The 27,355-nt window shown below is 37.9% G+C and overlaps 1 protein-coding gene across 1 annotated transcript in view; it reads right to left on the bottom strand.

Annotated features, from left to right (window-relative positions):
* Positions 1–27,355, bottom strand: part of LOC140231667 (transmembrane channel-like protein 7) — a 40,639-nt gene that overhangs the window by 11,387 nt on the left and 1,897 nt on the right. Inside the window, exons 2-8 of the mRNA XM_072311822.1 lie at positions 22,272–22,653; positions 14,102–14,171; positions 9,648–9,729; positions 8,508–8,642; positions 5,559–5,656; positions 1,544–1,731; positions 616–763 (exon numbers count right to left, since the gene is read on the bottom strand). Coding sequence (XP_072167923.1) covers positions 616–763; positions 1,544–1,731; positions 5,559–5,656; positions 8,508–8,642; positions 9,648–9,729; positions 14,102–14,171; positions 22,272–22,653 — 1,103 coding nt within the window. The remainder of the gene's footprint in view (positions 1–615; positions 764–1,543; positions 1,732–5,558; positions 5,657–8,507; positions 8,643–9,647; positions 9,730–14,101; positions 14,172–22,271; positions 22,654–27,355) is intronic.

Genomic DNA, 27,355 nt, shown 5'->3' with positions numbered 1-27,355 from the left:
TATATCCCAATACCTTAAATATGGCAATCTCTCTTTTTTTTTTAAAATCAGTTCAAGGCCACGAGAATGCAATGCCTGAACGTGAGAAATTCTTTCAAGTTCGAGGTACTAGAGTAGGTGTTGTATAGATCATGCACATGGTGTCACCACAAATGATCAAAAATACATATAACTGACCAGAAAAAAAAAAAACCAACAAAACAAAACGTTGCCAATCATCATCACAACAGCTATTATAAAATGGACTTCAGAATCTCTGCAATCTGACTGGCCAATCATCATGCATTGATATTTACTGATCCACACAGAGCCATGCGTTCTCTAAAATCTCAATGCACGGCTCAAGCCTTGTATAGGTGAACCGGACACATGATGGGGAAAAGGCTCAATTTCATGAAAATACAGGCCCATTTTATAAAACGAATGATGCACAGGCCTATTTCGTGGATCAGTGAGAATTGCATGCTCTCGTTTAACTTTGGAAACAGTCTGGAACCCAGCAAGTGGGTTTAAACAGATACAAAGTTAGACTTGCGCATCCAATTCTCACCGATCCACTCTGCCCTGAGCATGACTTGTACACTGTTTGCACAGTGTCATGGGGTCATCACTCACAACTAGCTCGTAGTGAATGCTGCGGTGCTTCAGGTAGCAGTTATTAAAGTCAGTGAGGGAGTAGTCCCAACCAGCGAACACCTGGTTGCAGTATTTGAAGTAAGTGTCTTCTCGGTTGGCCATGCTTTCCTTGAAACCCTTTGCAGTGCTGGGGAAAACAAAAATAAACCATGGATAAATAGCACAGACACAGATGCACACAATTTTGCCCTCTTCTCATAATATATGAATGTTTTTTTTCTCCATCTTATCATGATTAAAAGTATTGGGCTCATGTTTCTTTGTTTGTGTTTAACAGACCCTCAGACTGTGACAATATTGTGTTTGGACAGCATGATTGGCCTACGAATAAGGACCCCACAAACACCTTATAACATGTGAAAATGAAAGTTTCCTGTGCATGTAGTTCTGCAGACAATGAAAATGTGCTTTGTGGGTAAATGGTATTTACTAACTGCTTTCAGTCATAAAAGCAAGAGTTCATTATCATTTTTTTTTTTTTTTTTTTTTTTTTTGGGGGGGGGGATGAAAGGGGATGATTTTTTCTTCAATCATAGATGGTTGTCTAGATGGGGAGGAGGCAGTTTGAAAGTTAACAAGACGTTTTTTTCTTCTCCATGAGCAACCACGATTTGCTGCACACACAGAAATCGTTTGAGGAAAGCTTGATAATCATGGTCGTGGATTGTTGTTGTTGCTGTTGTTACTGTTATTGTTCTTGTTGTTGCTGTTGTTGTTGTTGTTGTTGTTGTTGCTGCTGCTGCTGCTGCTGCTGCTGCTGCTGCTGCTGCTGCTGCTGTTGTTGTTGTTGTTGTTGTTGTTGTTGTTGTTAGGTTAGACCAGACTTAAACTTCATCCCCCATATTTCCCCCCCCCCCCCCAAGAGCCGGGTGGGGGGGGGGGGGGGGATGTCCCCTCTGATACTCACTAGCTAACCATCATGAAGAGGCTGATCACGAAGTAACTGATGGTGGTGAGTAGGTAAGCCAGGGGCAGGTTGTAGTTGACAGGGTTGGGGATGAACGAGTACTGCGAGCTCAGCGAGGAGCTGTCGTTCATGCTGAAGAAGGACGGCGAGTAGTTGCCGTAGAACAGCGGTGTCTGCTCCATCCATCCCTGTTGGAGTGAGGCGGTATGTGCATGGGGTCGGGGGAAGGGGAGCAGAAAATTATCAAGTCAATGCACTTGCTGTGATAGTCTCACATCAGCATCTTCACAAATAGTATTGTGCAGATTTGGGCATTTAAAAAAAACTAGAAATGTCGCTACGGCGACTGATATGCCTCCGCCATAATGCATGGTTCTCCTAATAGGTCTATAGCACAATGTCTTGACAATGTGTGATAACAGTTTCACACAATTGGCAAAATATCAAAATGACAGGTTTGCCACAAATGTGCTGAATGTTCACTTTCCTAGAACTAGGTTCAATTGGATGAATGATTAAAACGTCAGAGTGCAGGTATTTGGGGAACTCATGATTTTTACTTGACTTCTGACCCTTTTATAAGTTTATGCATTGAGTAATTTTCAAGGTATTGAGAAAAAATATAATTTCAGTATCAAATGGTAAAATAGTATTATCTAAACCTGGCCTTTGACCTTTGACCTCACAGTTCCAAAGACAGTCACTGTTAGGTAGAACATGCATTTAGTTTCATGATGATACCTTGAGTTACTTTCGAGATATGGAGGAAAAAGTGCAATTTAGCACTTTCACTTGACCTTTTGACCTTTGACCTTTTGGCAAGAAACTTCCCACAGAATATATATTGGGTAATACATGCATACATCAAGTTTAAAAAAAATCCTTCGGCATTGCATAAATATTTAAGGAAAGCAGTGATATTTTGAGGAGTTGACCTTGACCTTTGACCCCCTGACCTTTGACCCATGACCCCCAACTTCCCTAGACAATCACTGCCCATCGGTACATGCACATATACTAAGTTCCATGAAGATACCTTGAACCATTTGCGAGATATGGAGAAAAACATGAAATTTCAACCTTTTTTTCTCACAAAATAACCTGTGACCTTTGACCCCGTGACCCTAAAATCCAAACAAAGTATTATCCCCTCAGGATATACCCTCATACCAAGTTTGATGTAAAACCACCACATGGTTCTTGAGATATCGACAAAAACAAAACGGGACGGCCGTACGGACGGACGACCCGAAAACATAATGCCTCCGGCCACTTCGTTGGCGGAGGCATAAAAAAATTACTGTTCATAATTAGAAGATCAACAGGGCACAGAGTATATCACTTGACTGTATCTTCTCAAATCAGTCTTGTCTCTTCAGTGTAAGGTCTCAAAAAAGATGCATCACACGAACCCTGCTTACAAATGTACAATAAGAATTAGTCAGAAGAGATGGTACACATGTAGATCAACTGATTTTCTGAGATAGAAGTTTGCTAGAAAGGTACCATTTTCATACTCACTTTGCTTTCAAATGAAAGAAAGTTTCATGAAATCACTGAAAATGTATTGACAGGAAAAATCAAGAAAATTTTGGACTATTACTCATAATTACACAAGAGGTCACTATAGATTTATGTGATCTTCATTAGTCGACTAATTTTTCTATCCATAAATCTGACAGCGACACTTTGTTCAAGAATGAGAATTGGAAATTCACATCAACAGCCATAATGAGCATAATGACACTATTCTGAATTTATGTTGCATATTACACAATGGAAATTGCACAGTACACAGACTGGCTTCCATGAAGTAAAACAAAAGATAATCAAGGTACTTGAACAGTTGTGACAAGTAGGGGCATGCATATTAAAGATAAAGTGGCTCGTCATGCTTGTGGCCTATTTTTCGGTACTGTCCCAAAATGAATTGAGCAACAAATAGGAGGCCACGTCACCTCTTCTTGTTTCTCCTATCATTATTACTTCTGGAGTTCAGATCAAACAAACTGATACACTCCCACTAGACCCCTGAACTTGGAAGGCGAGATAGAATTGTGCCGGCCAACTCGATGACCCACCTGATAAACAAGCACAAACTTTCAAAGAAAACACATGTCCCAATTGTACGTATGCAGCCACTCATCCAAGTCCAAATTTCAATCCCAATCATACAGTCTAGTTGTGAGTGGTCAACAAATATTTAAACAGGACACAAAAGTTTGCTCTCCGGGTGATACGCATGCATCATCAGATTTCCAGTTGTGATATAATCGAACAGATTGCCGTGATAAGGTGGAAAAGATTGAACTACCAATCTTCCAAACAAATCTCATCAAACATTTTCTCAATCTGGTCGTTTACAAAGGGCTGAACTGTGTAATGTCGTCCCAGCCACACAAACTCGGAAAGTGGAATAACAATAGGAATTGACACGGGAATGAGATAATTGGAAGATATCCAGGGAGGTGAATAGCTGTTGCCATGGTAATCGCTATCATTATCAATTACCATCGTAATGGGCCTTCTTTGCAATTAAGCCACGCACTTGATTGCATTGCCAACATAACAGGAGAGCACACATTACATCTACTGATAATCACATATTTTCTTTGCAGGTTGTAGTTGTAGTAGAAGGGTAGTGCACTTGATGAGAACCACAGAAGTAATACAGTGTGTCCACAAGTTTGTCACTGGGAGATATATTCTTTCCATTTTGAATGGTGAGACATGTGTACACTGTATGTACAAACAAAGAATATTGATTCTCTGCCTAGAGAGGCGCATTATGTAAGTTATATAGTGGATGTAATGTTTAACATTGTCTGACCAATCAGTATGAATTCATAAGCTATATAAGCAAGATTGTCCATGACTGAAACACATTAATTCTTATTACCCCCCTATTTGCTTGCTGATTCATTAGTCGTTCACGAAAATTATGCTTTAGTACAGCAAACAGAACACTTCATTTCAATGGGATATAGACAATATAACAGCCCTTCCCTGGTGTGAGAAACTGTGCACATGTCACAGCAAATGCCACTTGTAGAATTGACAGCTGCTGGGGAAAATCCCTTTTGTTGGGACAAAGTGATAAATGACAATTCACTCTATGCGCCTATTTGCTGTACTTTGGTCAGCGTCTTGCATAATTATGGAAGAGCAATCGAGGCTAAGCTTATTTATGGTCAATGTTTAACCATCCAGTCAGGTGATTTATGCTAACTTATAATCTGGTGATTGGCACCAATTCCGGGTATTGATATGGACCACTAAAAAAAAAAGAAGAAATCTATGCAGATTTTCATTAAAAAAAACACCCAAACAAACAAACAAATTAGGGGATTTGAAAATGCACCATTTCTGGTTTTCATAGCACTAACTTGGGGACATATTTTCACTTCACAAACCTAAAATGATGACAACCACGGAGATATGTGGTGCCCAAATTGCTGTTGGTTTATGACAAAATATGCCGCTAATATTACACTGTGCATATTTCTGCACACCTTTGTCCATATTTGATTCGAACTGTCCTATTTAAAAGAAATGAGGATGGAATGCCTACACTGCAATGTTGTTGTTGTTGTTGTTGTGGTGGTGGTGGTGTGTGTGAGTGAATGAGTGTGTGTGTGTGTGTGTGTGCATTCTTTTGGACAATGGCAGTTCTACTGTACCCGGTTTGGAGCAAAGCTTGAATTTATGTTAGTATGCACATGCATGTCTGTATGTACCATGTATACAGGGTAAACAGTTTATATTTTTATTTGCTCACGCATGTGTGTGTGTGTGTGTGTTTCAAATCTTTTAAAACTGAACAGAAATAAACAGGATCTAGGGCCATGTTGCACAAAAGTTGGGATCAAACGTAAGTCTCCAAATACTCAGTCCTGATTGGCTGATGCCTGACTTTTAACTGATTTTCTGACTTATAACTGATTGTATGCCACAGGGTCCAGGGTGAAGTTAATGAATCAGCAGTATGTGCCAAGACTGATGGTGTTACTCTTACCGTTCCCTCGAGGAAGTCCAGGATACACTGGACGCCATCGTTGTTGTCATTGCATGCTGTGTTGATTGTTTCATCATAGTTTTCTTCACAGGTAGATGCTGTAAGAAGAATACAGATACTAGTAACAGATAACGCGACACATTTTGGCTACAATTAGATTCTTACTCTGTGCCTTTCCGACTCATACTTGTTCTTGGTATACCTGACACATCACATGCACAATAGCAACCCCCCCCCCCAGAATCCTTCCAACATGCCCCCACCCCTTCCCCTTTAAAAAAAAATTAAATAAACAAATAAAAATACAGGAAATTAAAACAAAAATGAGAGGATTGGGTCAAAAAGTTGATCGGAATGTGTTATGTTGATAATGTATTCAAATCTTACACGCATTTCCTTGGCAAAAGGTTGCCAGTACATGAAGCAACCTGATGGCCCGCTTGACCAAGCAATGTGGTAGTGTATAGTACACATAATGACCATCACAATGGAGACATACAAAAGACCCACGGGTGAACAGTCAGCAGTATATGTACAGTGGCCAAACAAAGTGGCAATCATACCACTGAGGCCATCTCCATGAGAGCACTAAAACATACATACATGTAGATGAATGCACAGACAAACATACACTTGTACACATGGTAAGACAGACACAAAAAGCCTATTAACATTAATTCTAGCAGTACATTCAGATTTATTCAACAGAACAGTGATGCTATCCTTACCCAAACTACTTTATATGACAGTGTGACATCGTTTGGCATACCCAAGTTAAAATCAACATATTTTTTAAACAAGTACTGTCCTATATTTCTGCTACTTTTCAATTTGTGGAGCGGGAGAGTTGTATTCCCTTGCTTTAAAAAAAAAAAAAAAAATTAGTCACCTAAAAAAGTAACAACAAAGTGATCATGGCATGTATATCAAATGATGTGATGATTGCTTACCCGTAATGAATTTGAATTAGTAGTCAGTAATATGGTGCAAGGTTAGGCTGTCAGCCATGCACAGCACTCAGAGATATTAATGGCACTCCCATTTTGCAATCAAGTGATGCACTTTTAACGAAATGAAAGCTAATACCATTCCTGATCTTGACCTACATTCATCGTTCTGTGGAGAATTCATATCTAAATTGGTACTGCTGCCCCACTATTGCTAATGTATCTGAACTGCTGGATAATCATATTGAAAAGGGCCAGAAAAAGTGGCAAACAAAGATTCATGTTCGATCTCTGCAAGTCCCGCAAATGATCAAAGGAAAAATAGAGATCAGCCCACACCCCCCCCCCCTTATTGATTACCTACATTATATATCTTCAGTGATTAGCACTGCAGTAAAAAATGTGCAAAAAAAAAAATATAACATCTACAACATTTACAACATCTATAACAAAAGGACATGGATGCCACAGTGGTATATGATGGATAGTACACCGTATGTTGAAAGGGTCCTAGCCAGGAACAGAATATGTACAAAAGTACCACACACTTTGATATATCATGCAAAAATATCATGTAAGTGCCCTAGATTTGAAGGCACTGCCACATGATCCTTCTCTCTGCCGTAAAGGACTCACAAATTCAGTGAGAAAGTAACCATTAGTGTACATTTAGGACACTAAACCTCTACTTAACAAGGAAAAGTAGAAATTACGCGGTGCGTAATATATGTCCCCGCCGGAAGTAGCATTTTGTAACAAAATGTGCAATATAGGTAAAAAATCAAGGTCAAAGGTCAAAGAAGTCAAAGGTCAAAATTCTGTGTAGAAGTTTTGAAGCCCTCACCTAGTGCCATCACATAAAGCAAAGGGAATCGAAATTGGGTTAGAAATGGCGAAGGAGTAGCATTTTGTAGCCAATGTACAATATAGGTCAAAAATCAAGGTCAAAGGTCAAAGAAGACAAAGGTCAAAATTCTGTGTAGAAGTTTTGAAGCCCCCACCTAGTGCTATCACATAAAGCAAACGGAATCGAAATCGGGTTAGAAATGGCGAAGGAGTAGCATTTTGTAGCAAAATGTACAATATAGGTCAAAAATCAAGGTCAAAGGTCAAAGAAGTCAAAGGTCAAAATTCTGTGTAGAAGTTTTGAAGCCCTCAACTAGTGCCATCATATAAAGCAAACGGAATCGAAATCGGGTTAGAAATGGCGAAGGAGTAGCATTTTGTAGCAAAATGTACAATATAGGTCAAAAATCAAGGTCAAAGGTCAAAGAAGTCAAAGGTCAAAATTCTGTGTAGAAGTTTTGAAGCCCTCACCTAGTGCCATCACATAAAGCAAACGGAATCGAAATCGGGTTAGAAATGGCGAAGGAGTAGCATTTTGTAGCAAAATGTACAATATAGGTCAAAAATCAAGGTCAAAGGTCAAAGAAGTCAAAGGTCAAAATTCTGTGTAGAAGTTTTGAAGCCCTCACCTAGTGCCATCACATAAAGCAAACGGAATCGAAATCGGGTTAGAAATGGCGAAGGAGTAGCATTTTGTAGCAAAATGTACAATATAGGTCAAAGGTCAAGGTCAAAGGTCACAACTGAAATTCTGTGTAGAAGTTTTAAAGCTCCCATGTAGTGCTATCATATAAAGCAAACAGAATCAAAATTGGCTCATAAATGACAGAGAAGTAGCAAATTGAACATTTTGATCACACACGGACGCACACACGGACGGACGCACGGACGGACGGACGGACGGACGCACGGACGCACAGACACACACACGTACGGAGCCCGTTTCATAGTCCCCTGCTCGAACTCGTTCGGCGGGGACAATAAGGGAGATTTCCATCTGCTATGAAATATTATTTAACCCGTGGAGGACGAGTCTCAAGTATACCCGGCCATGTGTCTATGGGAAATGCATTTTGCAGCAAAATCAGTCCATGCATAATGGGTTAAAGATGACAGTTTTGCGCAGATCGACCATGAGGTCAAGGGTCAAACTCACACTGCTGGTAGTTTTCGCCGAGGATGAGCTCCGGGATGACGATGAAGCCGAACATGATGAGGAAGATGTAGATGTTGAGGAACAGCAGCCACTTGAGAAAGACAAAGTAGGACACCACCGCAGTCCCAAACTTGCCTGCAAGAGAAGTGTGAAGATGAGAGGGAACATGAAATTGGGACGATGATATCCCAAGAGATGGTCGCATTTCTCACTTGAAGGAACTGTGCCAGACTGCTCCCAACTCATGCTCCTTTTTTGATCTTCACACCAGAGCAATTTGTGTGAGATTATACTGCAAATATATGCATCTGAAAAAGCGGAGAAAAAATGTCTGACTCTGGCTTTTGACCTTTATCTATGGCCTACAATATTGTGACCCCAAATCAGAAGTTTGATATTAGACTTCAGTCTTCAGTCATTCAGGTACCAAAAGCCCATGGACAACAAATGAACAGCTGCAATTTGCATCATAAGGCGCAGTCCGACTGGCAAAAGATCGCGAAGTTTTGCCAGTGTGACCGTGCCTATAGTGTGGTGAAGGTAATTAAAGGACCTAATTAACTGGTAATTTTGGAGGAAAAATAACACACACACACACACACATACAAATGGTCTGACAATGCAAACTTCTGTTACACAAATAATAAACATGTAATACAAACTGGCCAAACATTATATTGAAATTTCATAAATCAATCCAGCATTTCTTGGAAGGAAGACTGGTCAGTATCAATAAACAACCAGTCGGACATGAACTTGAGTTCAAAATGAACAGGACACTCTATAATATGGACATACACTTCAAAAAAATATGTTCAAAGTGGTCACTTGATCAGTTCCCTATGTGCAATATTGCACTAATGTGGTAAATGGCAGACAAAAAGGACGTCTATTGTGTCATATAGACAGCGCAGGTTTCTTTGCAGGCTATTGCTGTTGGTAAACAAGCACGAAAGCCGTGAAAGCGATAAGGACACAGCATGCTTTCCGGAGGTTATTGAGGATATCCTGAGTGGTTTGGTTATCTTTAGGACAAACCAAAAAATTTCATGTAAACAGGAACAAGCACACCACACAATGCTTTGGGTTTTGGGTCTGGCAATGAAACAAACTTTCAGAGTGAGCTGCTACATAACTCACCTTCCACCTCTTTCAGTGAAGAACGCCATACCTCGAACCGTAACCTGAAGTCGTAGAGGTTCTCTTTCGCCCTCTTCCATTTCTGCATTTGAAGAGAATGAACAATCACATATTCATGGTCTAACACTTGTAAGGAGTTTATCAAAAAAGACCAGCCTAAGCCCCATTGGGTTTTCATAACAAATAAAGATGTACTGAAATAGACTGGGGGGGGGGGGGAGGAGAGTTATTCACACACACAAAAAAAAAAGACAGAAATCAACCATGCCAGCCTGGAAGAAGTGATTTATTAGGTGTGGTTAATAAAGGTGAACCCCTCTACAAATACAACTCATTTGGAGGGTAGACACAATTTCTATTAAATTCAGGGAGACTATGTTTGTTCCAATACAGATTCAAAAAACAAATGCAATTATTGAGTGGTGAAACTTTAGTCTTCCCTTTAATAAGAACCTCTGAACAGAGTTGAGTTAACCCCTCCCTATTCTTACAATTTCAGAACAGGAAAGAAACATGTTGGTTTACTTAGATATGATGAAAATTGAAAAATAATATTTCTTTTGAATTGAAAATTTGCTTGCTTTTTGATTTTCAACATGTCTCTCTGGAGAATCATTTACAGATGTGTGTGTTATGTGTGTGTGTATGTGTACATGTGCATAGTAAAGAGACAATACATTTGAGATTCAAAATGAAAGTGCACACAAATTACACTAATAATATATTTTCATTGGACATTATCTAAAGATGATAAACTCCAATACAAGATGTATCATGATCGTATTAAAGGGCCACATCAGAAGACTCGGCACTTATCAAATGGCAATTGTTTACATGCAAAACAAAACAACAACAACAACAACAACAACAACTGTTTTTATTCAAAATATCAATATTTTCTCAAATTTCAACATTAGTTTCTCCCCAAGCCAAAGAGACTTTTAGTCTATAAACTGAAATAAACATTTCCACAATGAAAAAAAGAAATGTTCTTTTGAATTCATGTGTAAACAACCACATATATAATGAGACAGCAGATGACATTATTGAATTATAAGTCACAGCAGATCACCCATCTCTTTTATATACATACATGTAAGGTAGTCAATTTCTTTTCAGTTATGATCTCAACACCATGGTGGCAATCAGTGCAATATGGTGCACACTTGACAAACCCCCTCATGAGCTCATTTCAAGAGTACTTCAGGGTGAGGAAATGGATTGTTTTACTATCTACTTTCTGTTTTGCAGAAATTACAAGTACATGTACCAAAATAAAATACAAACAAAAATCAAGCAAACTATGCAATCCTACCAGCATTTTACATGTACCTTTCATAATAGACAGATTCCAACATTGTGCACAATATAAGATTATCCTACACTTTATAGCTACAACTGCTGTGTATCCTTCAAAAGATATAAGACAGAAATATGTTGGATACTATTTCAATCATTTTGACTTCAGCAGTAACATCACACACATGCAGTTGCTTAACAAAGAGATATCTTCAAGGTAACTGAAGTTTTCACAAGCACTGTCCCTTTCAGGCTATTATGGCAATACACATCGCAGCAATGAATGGAAGAATCCAAGCTTGTACATGTGGTGTCCTTCATAAATCTTTATTATTTGACTTTACTGTGACAAGCACTTGAAGACATTATGAGGGGTGTACATGATATCTGTTTTGTACATTCGGATTATAAAACCTGACAGCACACTTGAGGATTCAGTTTTCCTTGAATTTCTTGAGTGTTGAGTGAAAATTTCATAACCTTCTTTTTAATATCACTTTATGAAACACGTACTGTCGTTACCAGATTTTACTCCAACTAAAGAATGGCAACTTCAACAAGGAATGGCCTTTCAATGTATATAAAATACAAAAAATCACCATTATCATACAAATGTATGCTTTGCTACTTCACAGACACTTGTAGCTTTGTCGATTTCTGGAGAGATACGTCCATTTCTCCTTTGTTCCCTTTGTTCCTGCTGTTCAAAAGAAACATGCTATCTGGCAATGAGACCCAATCACATGCATAAGTACACAATGCAATTCCATATCTACTGTACAGTTGTATATCTTATCAAAAGCAAAGTTGCACTTGAAACACTCTTCAAATATTACAGCAGCTACAAAAGGATAATTGTATGAAATATGTCGTACTAAGACATTTTATGGCAAACAGATCTTGATAGGAACTGTAATGATATGCTTGTGATCAGGAATATACACAAAATCATAGATACCATAAATGTAGAGTAAATATGTATATTGCCAGACTCTTTTACCTTTACCCTCATCAATGCTGCCTTTCAGTATCTTTTAAACTAGTAAAACATTTATGGCCCCTGAAATTCTACAAAAACATTGCACAAAGAGGGGAGGGGGTGGAAAAATCAGACAATATACCTGTACAATGGAATGCAATCAAGTATATATCGATCAGTGTATTCTACACACGTACATGTACATTGTACCTTCTACACAATGTATGTTCAAGCTCCACTGCACAAAACTCAGCAGAAGTTGTGTATCATGGGCATGTTATGTGGCACATCATATCAAATTATCTATTCTGAGAACTACATTATACATAAAACATATATTTACATATTACTCATAGTGATTATTCATATCAAAGAACTTATGCCTTAGGGAAAATAGTAATTTCCTTAGGGAAAATAGTATTTTCCCTAAGGCATAAGGCATTATGTGCTATATTCAAATTTATACGTATACAAGTTTTACTTTAACACACTTTGTAATTAGCTGGTTGTAGTTTTTGTCAAGGGCCTTCCACTGTAGTCATTACAACAGGGACAAGCAGGAAGTACTATGTATGACTAGTATTCCAAACCAACAAGAAGGCACATGGGGATCTGTTTGAATTTGATGACTTACGCATTGAATTACCAAATTTGCTACCAGCACTTGGTTGTTGGAATACGAATTAAAAATCACAACCAATTAGCACAGCACTGTCCAAAGCTCATGAATGCAAACACATTTTGCACTGAAGGCCAACAGGTGAATCTTAATTCAGTGATAGAAGTGACCAACTTAATTATTCAGTATGAGTGGTGTGTGCTTTTGGGCCATCTTCCAGTCATGAATAATATCAATCTTAGTTCTATAAAAAAAAAAAAAAAAAAAAAATAGGGTCTAAAGTGTTTCGCTCAAGACTTTCAGTGGCAAAAGCAGTGGGGTCTTTGAAAAAGGCTAACTCGTTGGGTGAACAGATGCATCCCCCACGTTCCTCCACCCCACCAAAACGCAGCATTTGGTGGTATGAAGGAAGTGCATTAACAAGTTCACAGGAGATGGCATGCTCTTCAAGGAAGAATAAAAGAAGTTTCTGCATTCCACAGATGCTGTAAATTGTTATCCAAACAATAGGGGTATAATTAACTGCAGATGTCTAATTATAGTCATATACATGTACAGTATGCCCACGTACAGTAAAGTGTGAGCATGGACTTAATATACTTGGACTGTTCACAGTAGTCTTTCTTTGATGTAATGATTGTCGCCGACACATGATTATGTGCATCTTAATGAGTACATTCAGGTGTCTTGACAGTAACGATTGTGTGATCATGTATCGTCACTAACAAAAGAATCGTTTCGCTCATTTCAGTCTTGTTTCGCTGATGTGCCTTTTTCAGACAGAAATGTCTTTGAATAAATACAGATGATTAGAAGCAGCAAACCTGAGATCATGACAAATTTTGTGTCAAAGATGGGTAATTGCTGATTCGCACACGCATAAGACCTTGCCTAATGGCAAGATATACCTGTTCTCTACCATTACCATCAATTTTTGCTCTGGAATAAGCTGCGGAAAAGTGAAATATTGAGATCACAAATGACAATCATTCTGCCAAAATATTAGCTTTCTTTTAAAAAGTGCCTGCTTCTCCCAAGCAAAATTGTTTGAGGCATGATTTCCTATGATACACCACAACTGCACATTCACTTTACTTGATTTTTGTGAGTTATTTTCTTCTACGCATATAGTTTTAGATTTCTCGAATCTCTGTCTTGTTCTTCTCCCAGCTTGCTGGCGGCGACGATGAGATCAAAGCAGTGAAACATGCTAAAAATGTCTTTGTGGCGCTTTTGAGATGTACAGGTGCATGAATTAATTAACGATATGATGAACATCCTTGTATATTAGGTCCATGGTGTGAGCAACAATGCTGTGAACACTTGACTGTACACATGTAGTCTTATAATTTGTAAGTTTTTCTGAAATACAATGTTAACTTAATCATCACCACAACTAACAGGTTATAGCAACAAGGTAAAAAGAAAGTTTACAGATGACCAGCTTTGGGAAAGAACCTAGAAATGTTTGCTGATGTTTCTCAATATGTGCTTGTGCTTGTACTGTAGGACAAAGATAAATGAACTGAAGAGAGAGACCATGTCTGTAATACTTACCAGAGCAATGTTATACTTGAAAGCCTTCCATCCAGAAAGTGCCTTCAGCTTCCCCTTGCCATATTTCTTCCTAAAAAATGGAAAACAAAAACAAAACAGGTGAACAAAGTCAAAAGATGATATACTATTCAAAGACCCCAGATAAACATATTAAAAAAAATATATTGGCTTGCTGTATAAATTGAAAACCTATAGTTCCAACTCAATATCATAGTTTCTGGTTGAAATAAAATTGGCAATACATTAATAAGCTTGAGGTGAAAATATCATCAAAATATAATCTTTAAATTGAAACTCAGTTTACGAATGTGTCTATCCAACATACTATCAGCTGATTGAAAAATTTGATCATTTCAGCCATCATCATAAATACCAGATACAATGTACACACTACATGAAGTACTACACTCATCATGCTCATTTGAAGCATTTTCTTATACCCAATTCAAGAGTGGTATAAAATAAAAATCACCAACCGGCAGAAACTTCTTACACTTAGCACCAAAACACCAAAACATATTCTTACCATATATATTTTAGCATCAGACATCTGGCAGTGGTCAAAGGCAATCATTTTCTTTTCATTATTTTTCTTTTCTTGAGGCAGTAACATGAAACAGTTATTTCTATAATACAATATAATAGTTAGTTCCCTGTCTATCATGCAAAATAAAAACACACACACTCACACTCAACACTTTGTAATAAGATTGACATGACATACAGCAAAAATCAAAATCAAAACTAAAGTATACAAATGGGCAGTGACTAATGTAACATGAGTATGCAAATTTACATCAGTTTACAGTATAATCATCCTGTCCAGTGATGCAAGAAACATTTCAAATTCTTAACCACACCTACTTATTTGTATGTAACTCTGCACACATTATTTTCAAACCATGTCATTAGGTGATCCGAGTATCCTTCGGATCACCTTCTGTATCTGTACTGATTCTTTTTCCTTCTTTATTTCTGGACAAAATTTGTGTAGAGATTAGCTCAAAAAGTCCTCTTCCTATCAATGTCAAAATTATACCATATATGTATCATGTCCCAAAGACGACGGGTCAAGTAAAATCGTAGTGATCAGTCGACCGTGACGTCACTATGACGTCATTATATGAAAACACATTTTCAATCATATCTCATTAATGGAATGGAATTTTTCAATGAAATTTACGTCACGTAAATTTCAATTCAAGGGAATTCTACTCATGTTTTCAAAATTCATCGCCTCGTTAAAACGTGCGCGTACGCGCGCGTTGAAATATTTGTATGCTCCAATCGCGCTCAAATTTTTTTTGCATACGTTTCAGACCATTTGGAGCATTTTTTGAAAAATTGAAAAAATCGGACGGACGCGTACGCGCGCGCACATATACGCACGCACAGCTCATATACAATAGAAATTTCCCGTTTTTTTACTTTGATCGGATGTCTGAAATGTCAAGGAATATTTCTACCAAGTTTCAAGTCGATCCGACTCAATATGACGTCATACAGGCCCGTCAAAGTTGAAATTCCGCGCGCGCGTCAATGGCGATATACAGTGCAACTATGCAAAAAAACCGCCAATTTTAAATCCGATTTTACTCGTCAGGATGGACGGTGACCCCCCATTTTCTTTACATATTCTGAAAGCTGATGAGTTGTACATGTCAATTCATGGGTTGGCGATGCTGAAAAAATGACTAAAAGATATCAGATTTCTTAATAAAATAAAAAAAGTAAATTTTCAAAATGACGTCACCAAATTTCAAGTTCACTCGAGCGTATCTCACTTATCCTTCGTTAATTTTCTCCCAGATTTCAGTATGTTGTAGCTTATTTAATGTTCTTTTAAAAGTGTATTACAAAATTTTGACTGGATGACGTTATTACCTCGTAAAAACGGATTGAAAGTAATGTTGTCAAATTTCACCGGTTTACGTGTTATCTCTACGGGAGTGCAGTTTTTCTTGGAATGAAAATTGACATGACTACCTTTATCGAGCACTAGCTCACTTACTCTACGGTGAATTTCTCCCAGATTTTAATATGTTGTAGCTGAGACTTTGGGCTATCGCTAGTGTGTCCTCCATTTTTTCATACGATGTCGGGATCACATTAAAAAACTTGGTTGAAATCAAAGCTTATCTTCGATGTATTGAGATGTTTCTTTCTTTCTGCAACTTTATTTGCAATAAGTCAAGAATAACAGCCCCTATCACCCCAAAATTTTGCACATGTTTAGTTCATGTCATGTACATTATTTCATAAAATAACAACTATTTGATCAGACACCATCTTCGGTATGTAAATTAGGGTCAAAGGTCATAAATGTTTCATCCTGTATCTTGGTGAATACATGTTCTATCTCTCCCATATTTTGCACACGTAAAGACCATGTTACAAGAATCATTTCACAAAATAACTACTTTTTGCTCAGATGCCATCTTGTCTGTGCAAAGTGGGGTCAAATGTCATATGTACTTCTTTCTCTATCTTTGTTATGACGTGTTATCTCTATGGGAGTGCAGTTTTTTCTGCAAATGAAAATTGACATGACTATCTCTTTCGAGCACTAGCTCACTTATGCTTCGGTGAATTTCTCCCTGATTTTAATATGTTGTAGCTGAGACTTTGCACTATCATTACTGTACACATTGTTTTTTCATACGATGTCGGGATCACGTTAAAAAACTTGGTTGAAATTAAAGCTTATCTTCGATGTATTGAGATTTTCTTTCTTTCTGCAACTTTCTTTGCAATAACTCAAGAAAAACAGCCCCTATCACCCACATATTTTGCACATGTTTAGTTCATGTCACGTACATTATTTCATAAAATAACAACTACTTGATCGGACACCATCTTGGGTATGTAAATTAGGGTCAAAGGTCATAAATGTTTCATCCTGTATCTTGGTGAATACATGTCCTATCTTTCCCATATTTTACACACGCAAAGACCATGTTACAAGGATCATTTCACAAAATCACCACTTTTTGCTCAGATACCATCTTGGCTGTGTGGTCAAATATACTTCATTCTGTATCTTCGTTAGTGTATACGGAATTCGGTACCAAAGATGGCAGGTCTGACTCCCTTTTCTCAATGAGAATCCAAACATCACACGGCAAATATCCCCTAAACGCAGATGAAACATTTATGGCCATGCCTATTGGGATCAGGATTTGAATCGTTGATTTCCAAATAGATCGGATCACCTAATTTGTCAGTGTTGACAAATTCCAAGTCTAGTCTATCAATTAAGATTATTAGGAGCAGCATGCTTAATGAATATATGCATCCATTGGATCCCCATCCATTTTTACCCAGAAGAAATATTGTCATGTCATCTAAAAACAGTAAAATGAGTGATTGCACTGCAGAGGAGAACATTTCTGTGCATTTCGACAAGAACTACAAAAATTTGCTTACAATATTTGCTTACAGTGGTTCAATACATATAAATCACATTACTGTATCTACAACATATATGTATTGAGCAAACTTGGTGAGGAAAATCCATGGCTGATGTTAGAACTGAGTAGAAAGGAAATGAAGGAAAAAATGAATTTATTCATTTAATTGAATTCAACTTGTAAAGGATCAAAATTACACTAGTATGCAGGCATGTTGTACAGGTACCTAACAAATTATATTCTTCAAGCTGCAACACAATCAGTCTTGAGCAGATGTAATATTGTTTATCCTAGATACATGTACATCCAAGATTTTTGTAGCAGTGAAGCTGACCCTTCTAAAACCTTTCCCTTTGCATAATGCACACATTATGTAAGCACAAACACAAACACACACACACACACACACACACACAAAGACATAAAACACACTGCCACACTTGCCAACATCATACCAAACAGAGGAGTTAAAAACAACAACCGCAGCCCGAGGAACAGACAGAAAGATTACGATGGGGGAGACCCTTTACATGCTGTTACGTAATCCTGAGGTGAAAAGCAAATGAATGGTGATGGCAGGGACTACAATATGTAAATACAGTGCATCAGGGTGTAAGGCACAAACTGACACTATTACAATGGGTGTACATGTACAGTAGATGCTTATCGGTATTTGGATTACACATTTGCACTTTCCTTAAAATAGTGCAGACACTCACTCACATACTGTATGATTACTCATGCCAATGAACATGATGAGGGGAAGAAAATACATGAAATCTTGGCAAAACTACAGCAGGATAAAAAAAAAAAAAAAAAAAAAAAAAAAACCAGTGGCTGCCTTGTTGCTATGTGGGTAGGTGAAGTGCTTAAAGATTCTAGAAAAAAGAAAGAGATACACTAGAAATACATTATTCTGGGTGCCTAACTGGGGGACCACTACTGTTGCACTATGATAAAGTGATTATACAATGTATGACAAACGAACAAATTTTTACTGATTTGCGTACAGGGTATATACTGAGTATCAGTTACATCAAAGCCGCAATGGTTTCAGTGGGTGTGCATTCATTTCTACATTTGCCTCAGAATTAAGCTGTACGCATCTCAAACCATTTCAAGTGACAGTCACTGGAAATTTGATGACCTCAATCAGCACAGCTGTAGGTACAAATGTAACATTTTAATGCCACTTATGCACAAATTATTGCTCTGTTACTTGATTAAATAAATGTTTTTGCTATGTAAATAAACTTGAATAAGACTGAACAAGCAGGGGCATGACTGGTATAAATGTACAATACATTTACAAACATGTCACCTGCCAGTTATCGAATTTACCTACAACAAAAGCAGGCAGTATTACTGATCCCTAATGGGTATTAACCTAAACACACATTTTTCAAGTCATTGATTTTAACATGAAATACAAGTACTGCAATGCATGCTATGTTAAGTTTGTACAACTACAACACACCAATGAACTTTATAGTCATGTTATTTCTTTTAACATTAAAAACTCACCAACTGGTGTTTTGGGAAAGACATGCTCTACTTATGTTCGTTCAGTAATATTCAAAGTCATGCATTGTTCACAGTATGAATGCTGTGTGTTCAACTTTACACATTCAGAATTTGAAGCTTTGCTGCGCTTCTGTAAACTGTACATGAAAAATGCAATGTGACCAGTAATGAATGAAATGTAACAATCATCATACCAATAAAATTATGACACATAAAGTTAGTTATAAGTCACACATTATGGACACCGCAATGCTGAAATTCAAGCAGTGCCGACATAAAATTTTATTAAATAAATCAATGGCTCAAATGCTGGGGTGGGTGCCTTCAGGAGGGGTGTTTCTGATGAACTCCACATGATCAATACGGCAGGCTTCAGCGACTTGCATGCAAGTTACTCACAAAAATTCCTGCTTCTCTTCCTCCTCCATCGTATCGAGATATTCCGCTACCGAATGTCGTCTCCTCGTGGTTCCCATGTTACTTGCGGCTTCTTCATCATTATTTGGTGCGGACGTTTCCCCTTCTCTGGAAAGTTTCCCACAGACATCAATTGACACAACTCTTCCATTCCACTACATCAGAGACTCCAACTCTCCCGCTTTTGATGGGAGATCTCCTGCCGAAAGCCCATTTTTGCAAAATCTCCTGTTCTCCCGCTTGAGATGCAATTTCTCCCACCCTGGCTCTGTGTCTCCCACTTGAAATGATATCTTACTTAGTATCATCGTCTGTCAAAAAATAAGAATGGGATAGCGCGAGAGAGCATCTGGAACCCTAAAGCTTTCACGGCCCTTAAGCGGGCTCTGGACCCAGGCCGCAAGGGACTTCGCGCTCGTGACGTGTGCTTCGCACACATAAATTTGGAGTTTCCCGTTTGCAAGGGGTTTCAAGCGGGAGAATCTCCAGATCAGAAGGTGCTTGGGGTTGGAATCTCTGCCACACTTACACTACACTTTATGGATGCCTCAGAATGTATTCTACATGTTAAGACCTCTACGAAGAGTTTAAGTTCTCTTTATACACTCTGAAACTGCAATATTCTCTGCACATGATGCTGGATATAGTCATGTCTTGGGTTGAATATATACAAAGACAATTTAGCAAACACAGATCACCAAATCTTTCACAGAAGTGATATACAGCCTAAGCATACAGGGATGTACCTACACGTAATGTGAAAAGTGAACACATTATGAATTTATCAGTATTCAATCAATTATCAATATCTAGTGCCCCGCAGCGCTACATCATTCAGGAACCCCACCATACTAGTACTTCTCGGAATATGAACGCTATCACTCGCATCTTATGGGTGTGTTTATTCCACTTACGTGTATAAATCATACATGGTATACAAGTAGCTGGCTGTAAAAGTTATACTTTTCAAGCCAAATGTCATGCTTACCCATGACCATCATTTCCCCTAGCAACCAGCTCATCTCTTGGTCGGTCAAAACCAGTTCCATCATTGACATTACTTCCAGCCACAGGTTCCATTATATACCAAACTGAAACGTTAGGTCCCAAGATCCTCTATAAGATAATCCTATCTAATGAGTAGCAAGGCTTGCTTTTGATGGTCACTCTTGCCACAAAGGAAGAAATAATATACAAGTACAAGGTAATCTTTTATTAAAGTCCATAATAACACCAGCTATTTCATGGCAACGTACTATCAGCAGCCCATCGTCTTTGAAACACTAGACAGGAATAAACAGACTGTAGAAATACAATCTATACTGGGGATACACACTTAAGGATTACACTGTAATATGATTTCATGAACAGCAGATTTTTTTCCCCCTCCTTATTGCTCAAATTAAACACAGTGACACTATTTACTAAGAGAGAAGGATGTGCAATCTTGATATCCGGTAAATGTGCGCAACGGTTCCAGTACCTTTAGACTCATCACTTGATTTGGAGGCGGGGCTAAACATGGTAGCCAAGCAAACTCATTGCAGCAGGTCACTACGCCAGTCTATGCTATCCTTGCGCGAAACTGTTTTATCAATATATGGGTGATTTTATGACTGTAAAACAACAGTCAAATTACTGTAGATTTCAAAGAGGAATAATGAAGACTAACTGGTTTTAATTCAACTCGCAAACAATACATATTTGTAAATAAACAGAAAACCAGACATTTCAAAATTGAAGCACTACGTGGTGAGCAATCAATCTGTCAAAATAGTTGACTGGTAATCAGTAAAGTGGCTTTGAGAATAAACAAGACAACTACAGTTGTACAGTATACTAAGTAACAAAACATGCAATAGGTGTGAAGTATTCGATCCTTTGAATTTCATTCACTTGGGACTTTCGACTACACAATTCATGGTTCATGTATCAAATTATGTTAAATGTACACACTGTACATTATAGTTTTTCATGTCCCATTAAAAGAAACCATTAATGCAATTCACATGAAACTTGGGTAAACTGTCTGAACTAAATAGGAGACATACCGGTAATGCATCTTACAAATATATTTTGCATGTGCCTGTATATTCCTGCTTAGCCCTCTTTTTGCCTCATCCATGAATCAAAAACTGCAGTAGTATCTGCAGATTAGAATTAATCATAAAGGTTGACCAAACAGTCATCTAATAAAGTTTAGAAAATGGGAGTTTTGGAAAGTGCTTTCATTTCAGCATTGCATATTACAGTTGCCTTTTTTCATCAAAACTGTACATTATCAATAGCAGAATTGTTGTGACTTTTCACTTTTGATCTGTTGTCATACACACTACTCAGCTGTTTTGCACATTCCAAGAACACCCAATCACAGCAAGTGAGCTGTCATTTTAAAGATAATAAATCAGGCTTTCTTATGATGCCATATTTAATGAAGATAAAGCCGGGATAAGAAAAATATGATACATCAAACTTTAATGGCAGAATTTATTTTGAAGGATTTATTTTAATGCACTGATGCTGGGTTTTTGTTTCTTCTGCCATTGGTAAATTACATTTGTACCTTCCTTGGCTGAGGTAAAAAGTTTAGCAATGTGAACAATGCATCATGGCGAAGTGTGAAGTGGCCTCCACGGGAATAGTGCCAGTAAATGGAATAGGTCGTTGACAATACTAACAGTTAGGTGTAAAATAAACTGTGTAGCCTGCCAGACCCCCTCCCCCCCCCCCCCCCTCCGTCCCCAAAAATAAGACTTTCTAGGGCCTAAATAGAATGTAACAAATATAATTTATAAAATAAATATAAAAAAAATGCTTACCTTAAGCTTCTTTTTCTATCGATTGTTGTAGGGACTGCCTTGATGACTTTTGCTCTCTTTTCCATAGCGTCCTCTGAGTAATCATCTTTGTACTTGTTCATCTCGTATTCCACGGCAGCGTCTATGTGCCCATGGTGCATGCTGCCTCTCGAGACGGGACGGGCCCGCGACAGCGGTCTGCCGTGGCCAGACATGACGGGGTCAGCCTCTACAATCACGGGTGCAGGGCCGCCGTTGTGCTGAAAGTTTCCAAACTCTTCACCACCAACTCCGTCTATCGCAACTTTTGATGCTGTTGCTGGAGTTGCGCCGATTTCCTTCGTAGCATCTGGTCCATAAAGATCTTGTGCACTCGGCGTCACTTCTTCGAGTTCATGCTCACCTGAAAAGAGGTGGAAAGGGCAATTTCTTGTTACATTTCCCGAGACTTAATCTGTGTTCTTCCGTCGTCACGCACGATGGAACGTACAGAGGACCTACGTAAAAACGTACATTCACACAATACAAAACACACGGCAGAGGGCTGAGGCAGACACGTCCTCGTACAAGACTTCGGGACAAGTACCCAGCCTGCTAATTTCACGTTCAAACTCACGAATTACTCTGTATGCAGTATATTATGGGTACCGCTCTGTATCGCTCGAGACAAGAGTGCCCGAGAAATAGGAGGCTGTCGTAGAGGAGAGCTGCGATCTATCGATCGAAGAAGATGTTCCTTTTGTTTACGTGGTAGCGAGGAATCTTCACTTTCGCCGCTCGCTACTTCCTGACACATTATGTAATCAAATTAAAAGATCCCAAATATCATTATTTATCTACTTATCTTGTTGTATGATGTTGTGGGCCGGATGCATAAACGCTAGCAATATTGCTTGTGCTAGCCTTTTGCTTGAATCCGTAAGCATAAAAGCAAGCAATAAATTGCTTGCGAGGAAAAGCTTTTGCTAGGAAGCACAAGCAAGTGCTTGCTGCCCGTAAGTAATATTGCTTGGAGACCAAGCATTAATTGCTTAAAAACGTATGCATATGACTTTTGCTTGTTCTTGCTAGCAATTGCTTACAATTTTCCAAGCTCTGTAAAACGAACTTGAGCTTTTGCGTATAACTATTTCTAGGACGTTCGTTTTTAAGTATCATTATCATATTCATAAAAGAAAAACCAAACTTGTGCAGGAGTGGTATAAATCTACAAGAAAGTCCTCTTTTAAGTAGTGTAAGAAACTTTTTCGTTTTAACAACTTGAATGTCCAGTGGATAGCACGCAAAATGTTATGAGAAACAGGTAGGATGTCTGATATCTGTGGAGAGCAGGAACTAGCAGGCAGGGAGACCTCTCTCCACGTGCGACCCGACAAACCGGGGATCCGTTTCATGAAAGTCTTAAAGGGACTGTACAGTACTGGTTGAGGTGGGGATTCATGTTTTGAACATTCCTCAGTGAGATAATGAAAAGCTTCTTATGAAATATGAAAGAGCATATAATTTTAAGAAGGATTTAACGTTTATTTGATGAAAATTGGTTTTCAAATGGCTGGAAAGTGCTAAAAATAAAAGGCGACATGCCACAACTTTATTAGGATCTCTTTGTTTCATCTTGTTTTTGGATATCTCAGCTTTCAAAACCGATTTTCATCGAATAAAATTTTGATACCCCTTAGAACTGCATGCTCTTTGACATCTCATAGAGTGGTTTCTGAATATCTCGCAAAACGTTAAAAGCTAAATCCTCACCTCGACCAGAACTGTACACACCCTTTAAGCGAGACTTTCTGTCTCTTAGGAGAGACTTTGCTAAGAAACCATTTCATGAGAAGCTATCGCATAAATCTATCACATAAACTCAGACTTAGGAAAGACTTTTTTTAGAAACCATTTAATGAACAAAGCTAGCACATATAAGTCTCTCCTAACTTGGCAAAGCTATCACTTGTTTTAATGTAGGAGTGGTCAGGAGCAGGCTTAGCCTATGTGATAGCTTTACAAAGAGAGTCATTGTATCAAACTTCTTTCTCATTTTTGGAGTAATTGACCCCAAATTTGGCATGTGTGACCGCTGTCGAAGGTAGATGTGCCAAGACACCTTTTCGTTAGTATCACATAATGCGTTGCCATGGCAACAGCAAATTTTTATAAAAATCACACAAATTGTTGTGGATCGAACTACTCTCAGTTTTAAAGTAATGCAGTTGAAATTCAGCATAGAATCATCAATGTAATGTGTAGTTGTTGCAAGACACTTTTTTTCTGTGTGGGTGTGAAGAAATCTGTTGCCATGGCAACAACAGTTTTTCTATACCAATGATATACAAAGAAATATGTGGATTTACCTAACTTCCTTGTTTCTTTAGCATTTGACCTAAATTTTGGCACATGTGACCGCTACAGTATGTAGATGTGCAAAACTAATCTTTTGTTGATGTTGAACAATGCGCTGCCAGGGTAACAGCATATTTTTTTTTTTCACTTAAAAGCATTTAAAAATATTGTGAATTCAGATAAATTCGTCAGTCTTCGAGCATATGGCTTGAAATTTGGCACACGTGACCGGTATAGTACTTAGATGTGGCAAACTTCACTTTTCGTCATTGTTGAACAATGCGTTGCCACGGTAACAAGACTTTGAATGAAAAGCATATAAAAATATTGTGGATTGAAACAATAACAAAAACAATGCACTGCAACGTTTACTGATGCATTTATGTTTGGATCACTGATACCTCAACACATCTTTCATAATCATTTGAAATATTTTCATGTCTTCAAATTAATCAAATTGTGAAAGCAGCTAAACTTCAAACAATTCTATCATTGCAAATATTTTGTGAGCATTAGTATACAGTGATATGTGTTGCAATCCACTCTCTTTGCACTCTGAGGTTCCATACGTCAGAATACTAATTATGATAATAATACTAATGATAATGACCTTGTCTACTATACACAATAGCTTTTATTCATCAAAGCAATCAGAAATCAGACTGTTATGTGCTGACAGAGATTTGCATTTGTCCATTTTAAATGGTTTCTTCAATGCACTTTACTATAAATCTTCTTTTCGGTTTTTTTTTTGGGTTTTTTTTTTTGGGTTTTTTTTTTTTTAGTGTGCTTCGATTGACCCGTTTGCTTTTCAATGATTTTTTTTTTTTTACATGCATGCTTAGCTGTTCTGTTTTGTTTTGCAATGCATTTGCTTCTTTTTTTTCTCTAGGGGGATTTGTCTCATTTCTGGTTTGGTTAATACCTGGCAAAGCACTTATGCCATCACCTATGGACTCATCTATGACAAAGTTCAGCAGTCAAACTGCAATAGCTTATATCTAACACTGCAATAATTGTGACTCTGCATCACAAAACAAAACAAAAAGTCACCAAACATATAGATTTCTGGTTAAAGTAATGGTATAGTTTTGGTTGAGACCTGGTTTCAGATTTTTTTTTTTTTTTGGTGATATAATGAGAAACCTCTTATGAAATATGAAGGGCACGTAATTCTAAGAAGAATTCAATGTTTATTTGATGAAAATTGGTTTTGAAATGGCTGAAATATCCAAAATAAAGTGATCCTATGATATGATAAAAGGTGGAACCAACTTTTATTAGAATCGCTTTGTTTTACTTTGTTTTTGGATATCTCAGCCATTTCAAAACCGATTTTCATCAAATGAACTTTGAATTCCTCTGAGAATGGTATGCTCTGCAGGGGCGGATCCAGGAATTCCGTAAAGAGGGGGCGTGTTTACAAAATTAAAAGGGGGGCGCACACACCCCTCCCCCATTTTTTCTTTTTATTTCTTTTGTTTCAACAAAAAATAAAGGGGGGGGGGGGTGGCGTGCGCCGGTTGCGGTCCTCCCTGGATCCGCCCCTGCTCTGTAGCACTTCATTAGTGGTTTCTTAGTATCTTGCAAAAAGTTAAAAGCTCAATCCTCTTTCTGAAAGAGCAGACTCTATAAGATTTAAAATGATATACAACTCAATTCAGATGGACTCTCCTAACCTATCTAAATATTAGAAAGAAAGCACAAACTCTGCAAAATCATAATCCTTTCCATGTTACTTCCAACTTCCAGTTGTTTTGCTGGTTGGGAAACCTTGATGTATACACTATATGTAAAAGATTACCGCCGAAATAATTAATGAAATCATCGTGATGTTCATTATTATTTCACACTGTATTATACAATAATGAATAATTTCATTCTTTCAGAATGGTCCGTTATAATGAGGAAGAGATAGTCGTAAAAAGGATCACGAATTCAACCATGTCGTGTACCTTTCAAGGACACATGTACAAATTGCGAAGAGATTTTGGGGAGAAAAATACAAAACGCATTTTCAACCCCTGCTGGTGCAAACATCATGGAATACCGCCTAAATAATGAATTACATAATAGTAATGTAATAATCGCGTTCCCGCTGGGCGCGCACAGCGTAAAATAAGTTGAATAGTGCATGTTACTCTGCTTGCACCCATGTTCAGAAAAAAAGTAACAAACGTTTTTAATACAATGTGATTTTGTTTATTAAAATTTTATACTGTGTTTCACAAACGATATTTTCATTCTTTCAGAATGGTTTAATACACGAGGAAGAGATAGGTGTAGAAAGGATTACGAATTCAACCCTGCCGGGCACTTTTCAAGAAGGCATGCACAACACACGCGAAGAGATTTTTCAACCCCTTCTTTTTTCATTCTTTTGGCATCAACTCACAAATTAAATGATTCCTTTTTATTCTTTCTCAATAATGATGATCGATTTACTTGTGCAATAACAACGCAAAGACTGCTCATAAGTTTGATTGCTTGGTATGTGACTCCATGCTTATCTTTTCTTTGTTTTTGATGCGTATACGGTTATAACAAGGAACTGGTTATAACGAGGCAATATCGGCGGTCCCACGGACCTCGTTATAACGGAGTTTCACTGTATATACATTGATTTTGAAAGATTGAATCCTTTTACAGTATAGTTTGATAGCAATTAAATGCGCTTTCCCCCGCTCCGCGGAAAGCAAAATAAAATCATCATCATCATCATCATGAAGATGATAATGTTAATGATGATGATGATGATGATGGTAATA

This window comes from Diadema setosum, chromosome 8 (genome assembly GCF_964275005.1).
Source record: "Diadema setosum chromosome 8, eeDiaSeto1, whole genome shotgun sequence".
Classification (NCBI taxonomy): Eukaryota; Metazoa; Echinodermata; class Echinoidea; order Diadematoida; family Diadematidae; genus Diadema; species Diadema setosum.
Note: the sequence above shows the minus strand (reverse complement) of the source record. Positions and strands in the feature narration are given on the sequence as shown.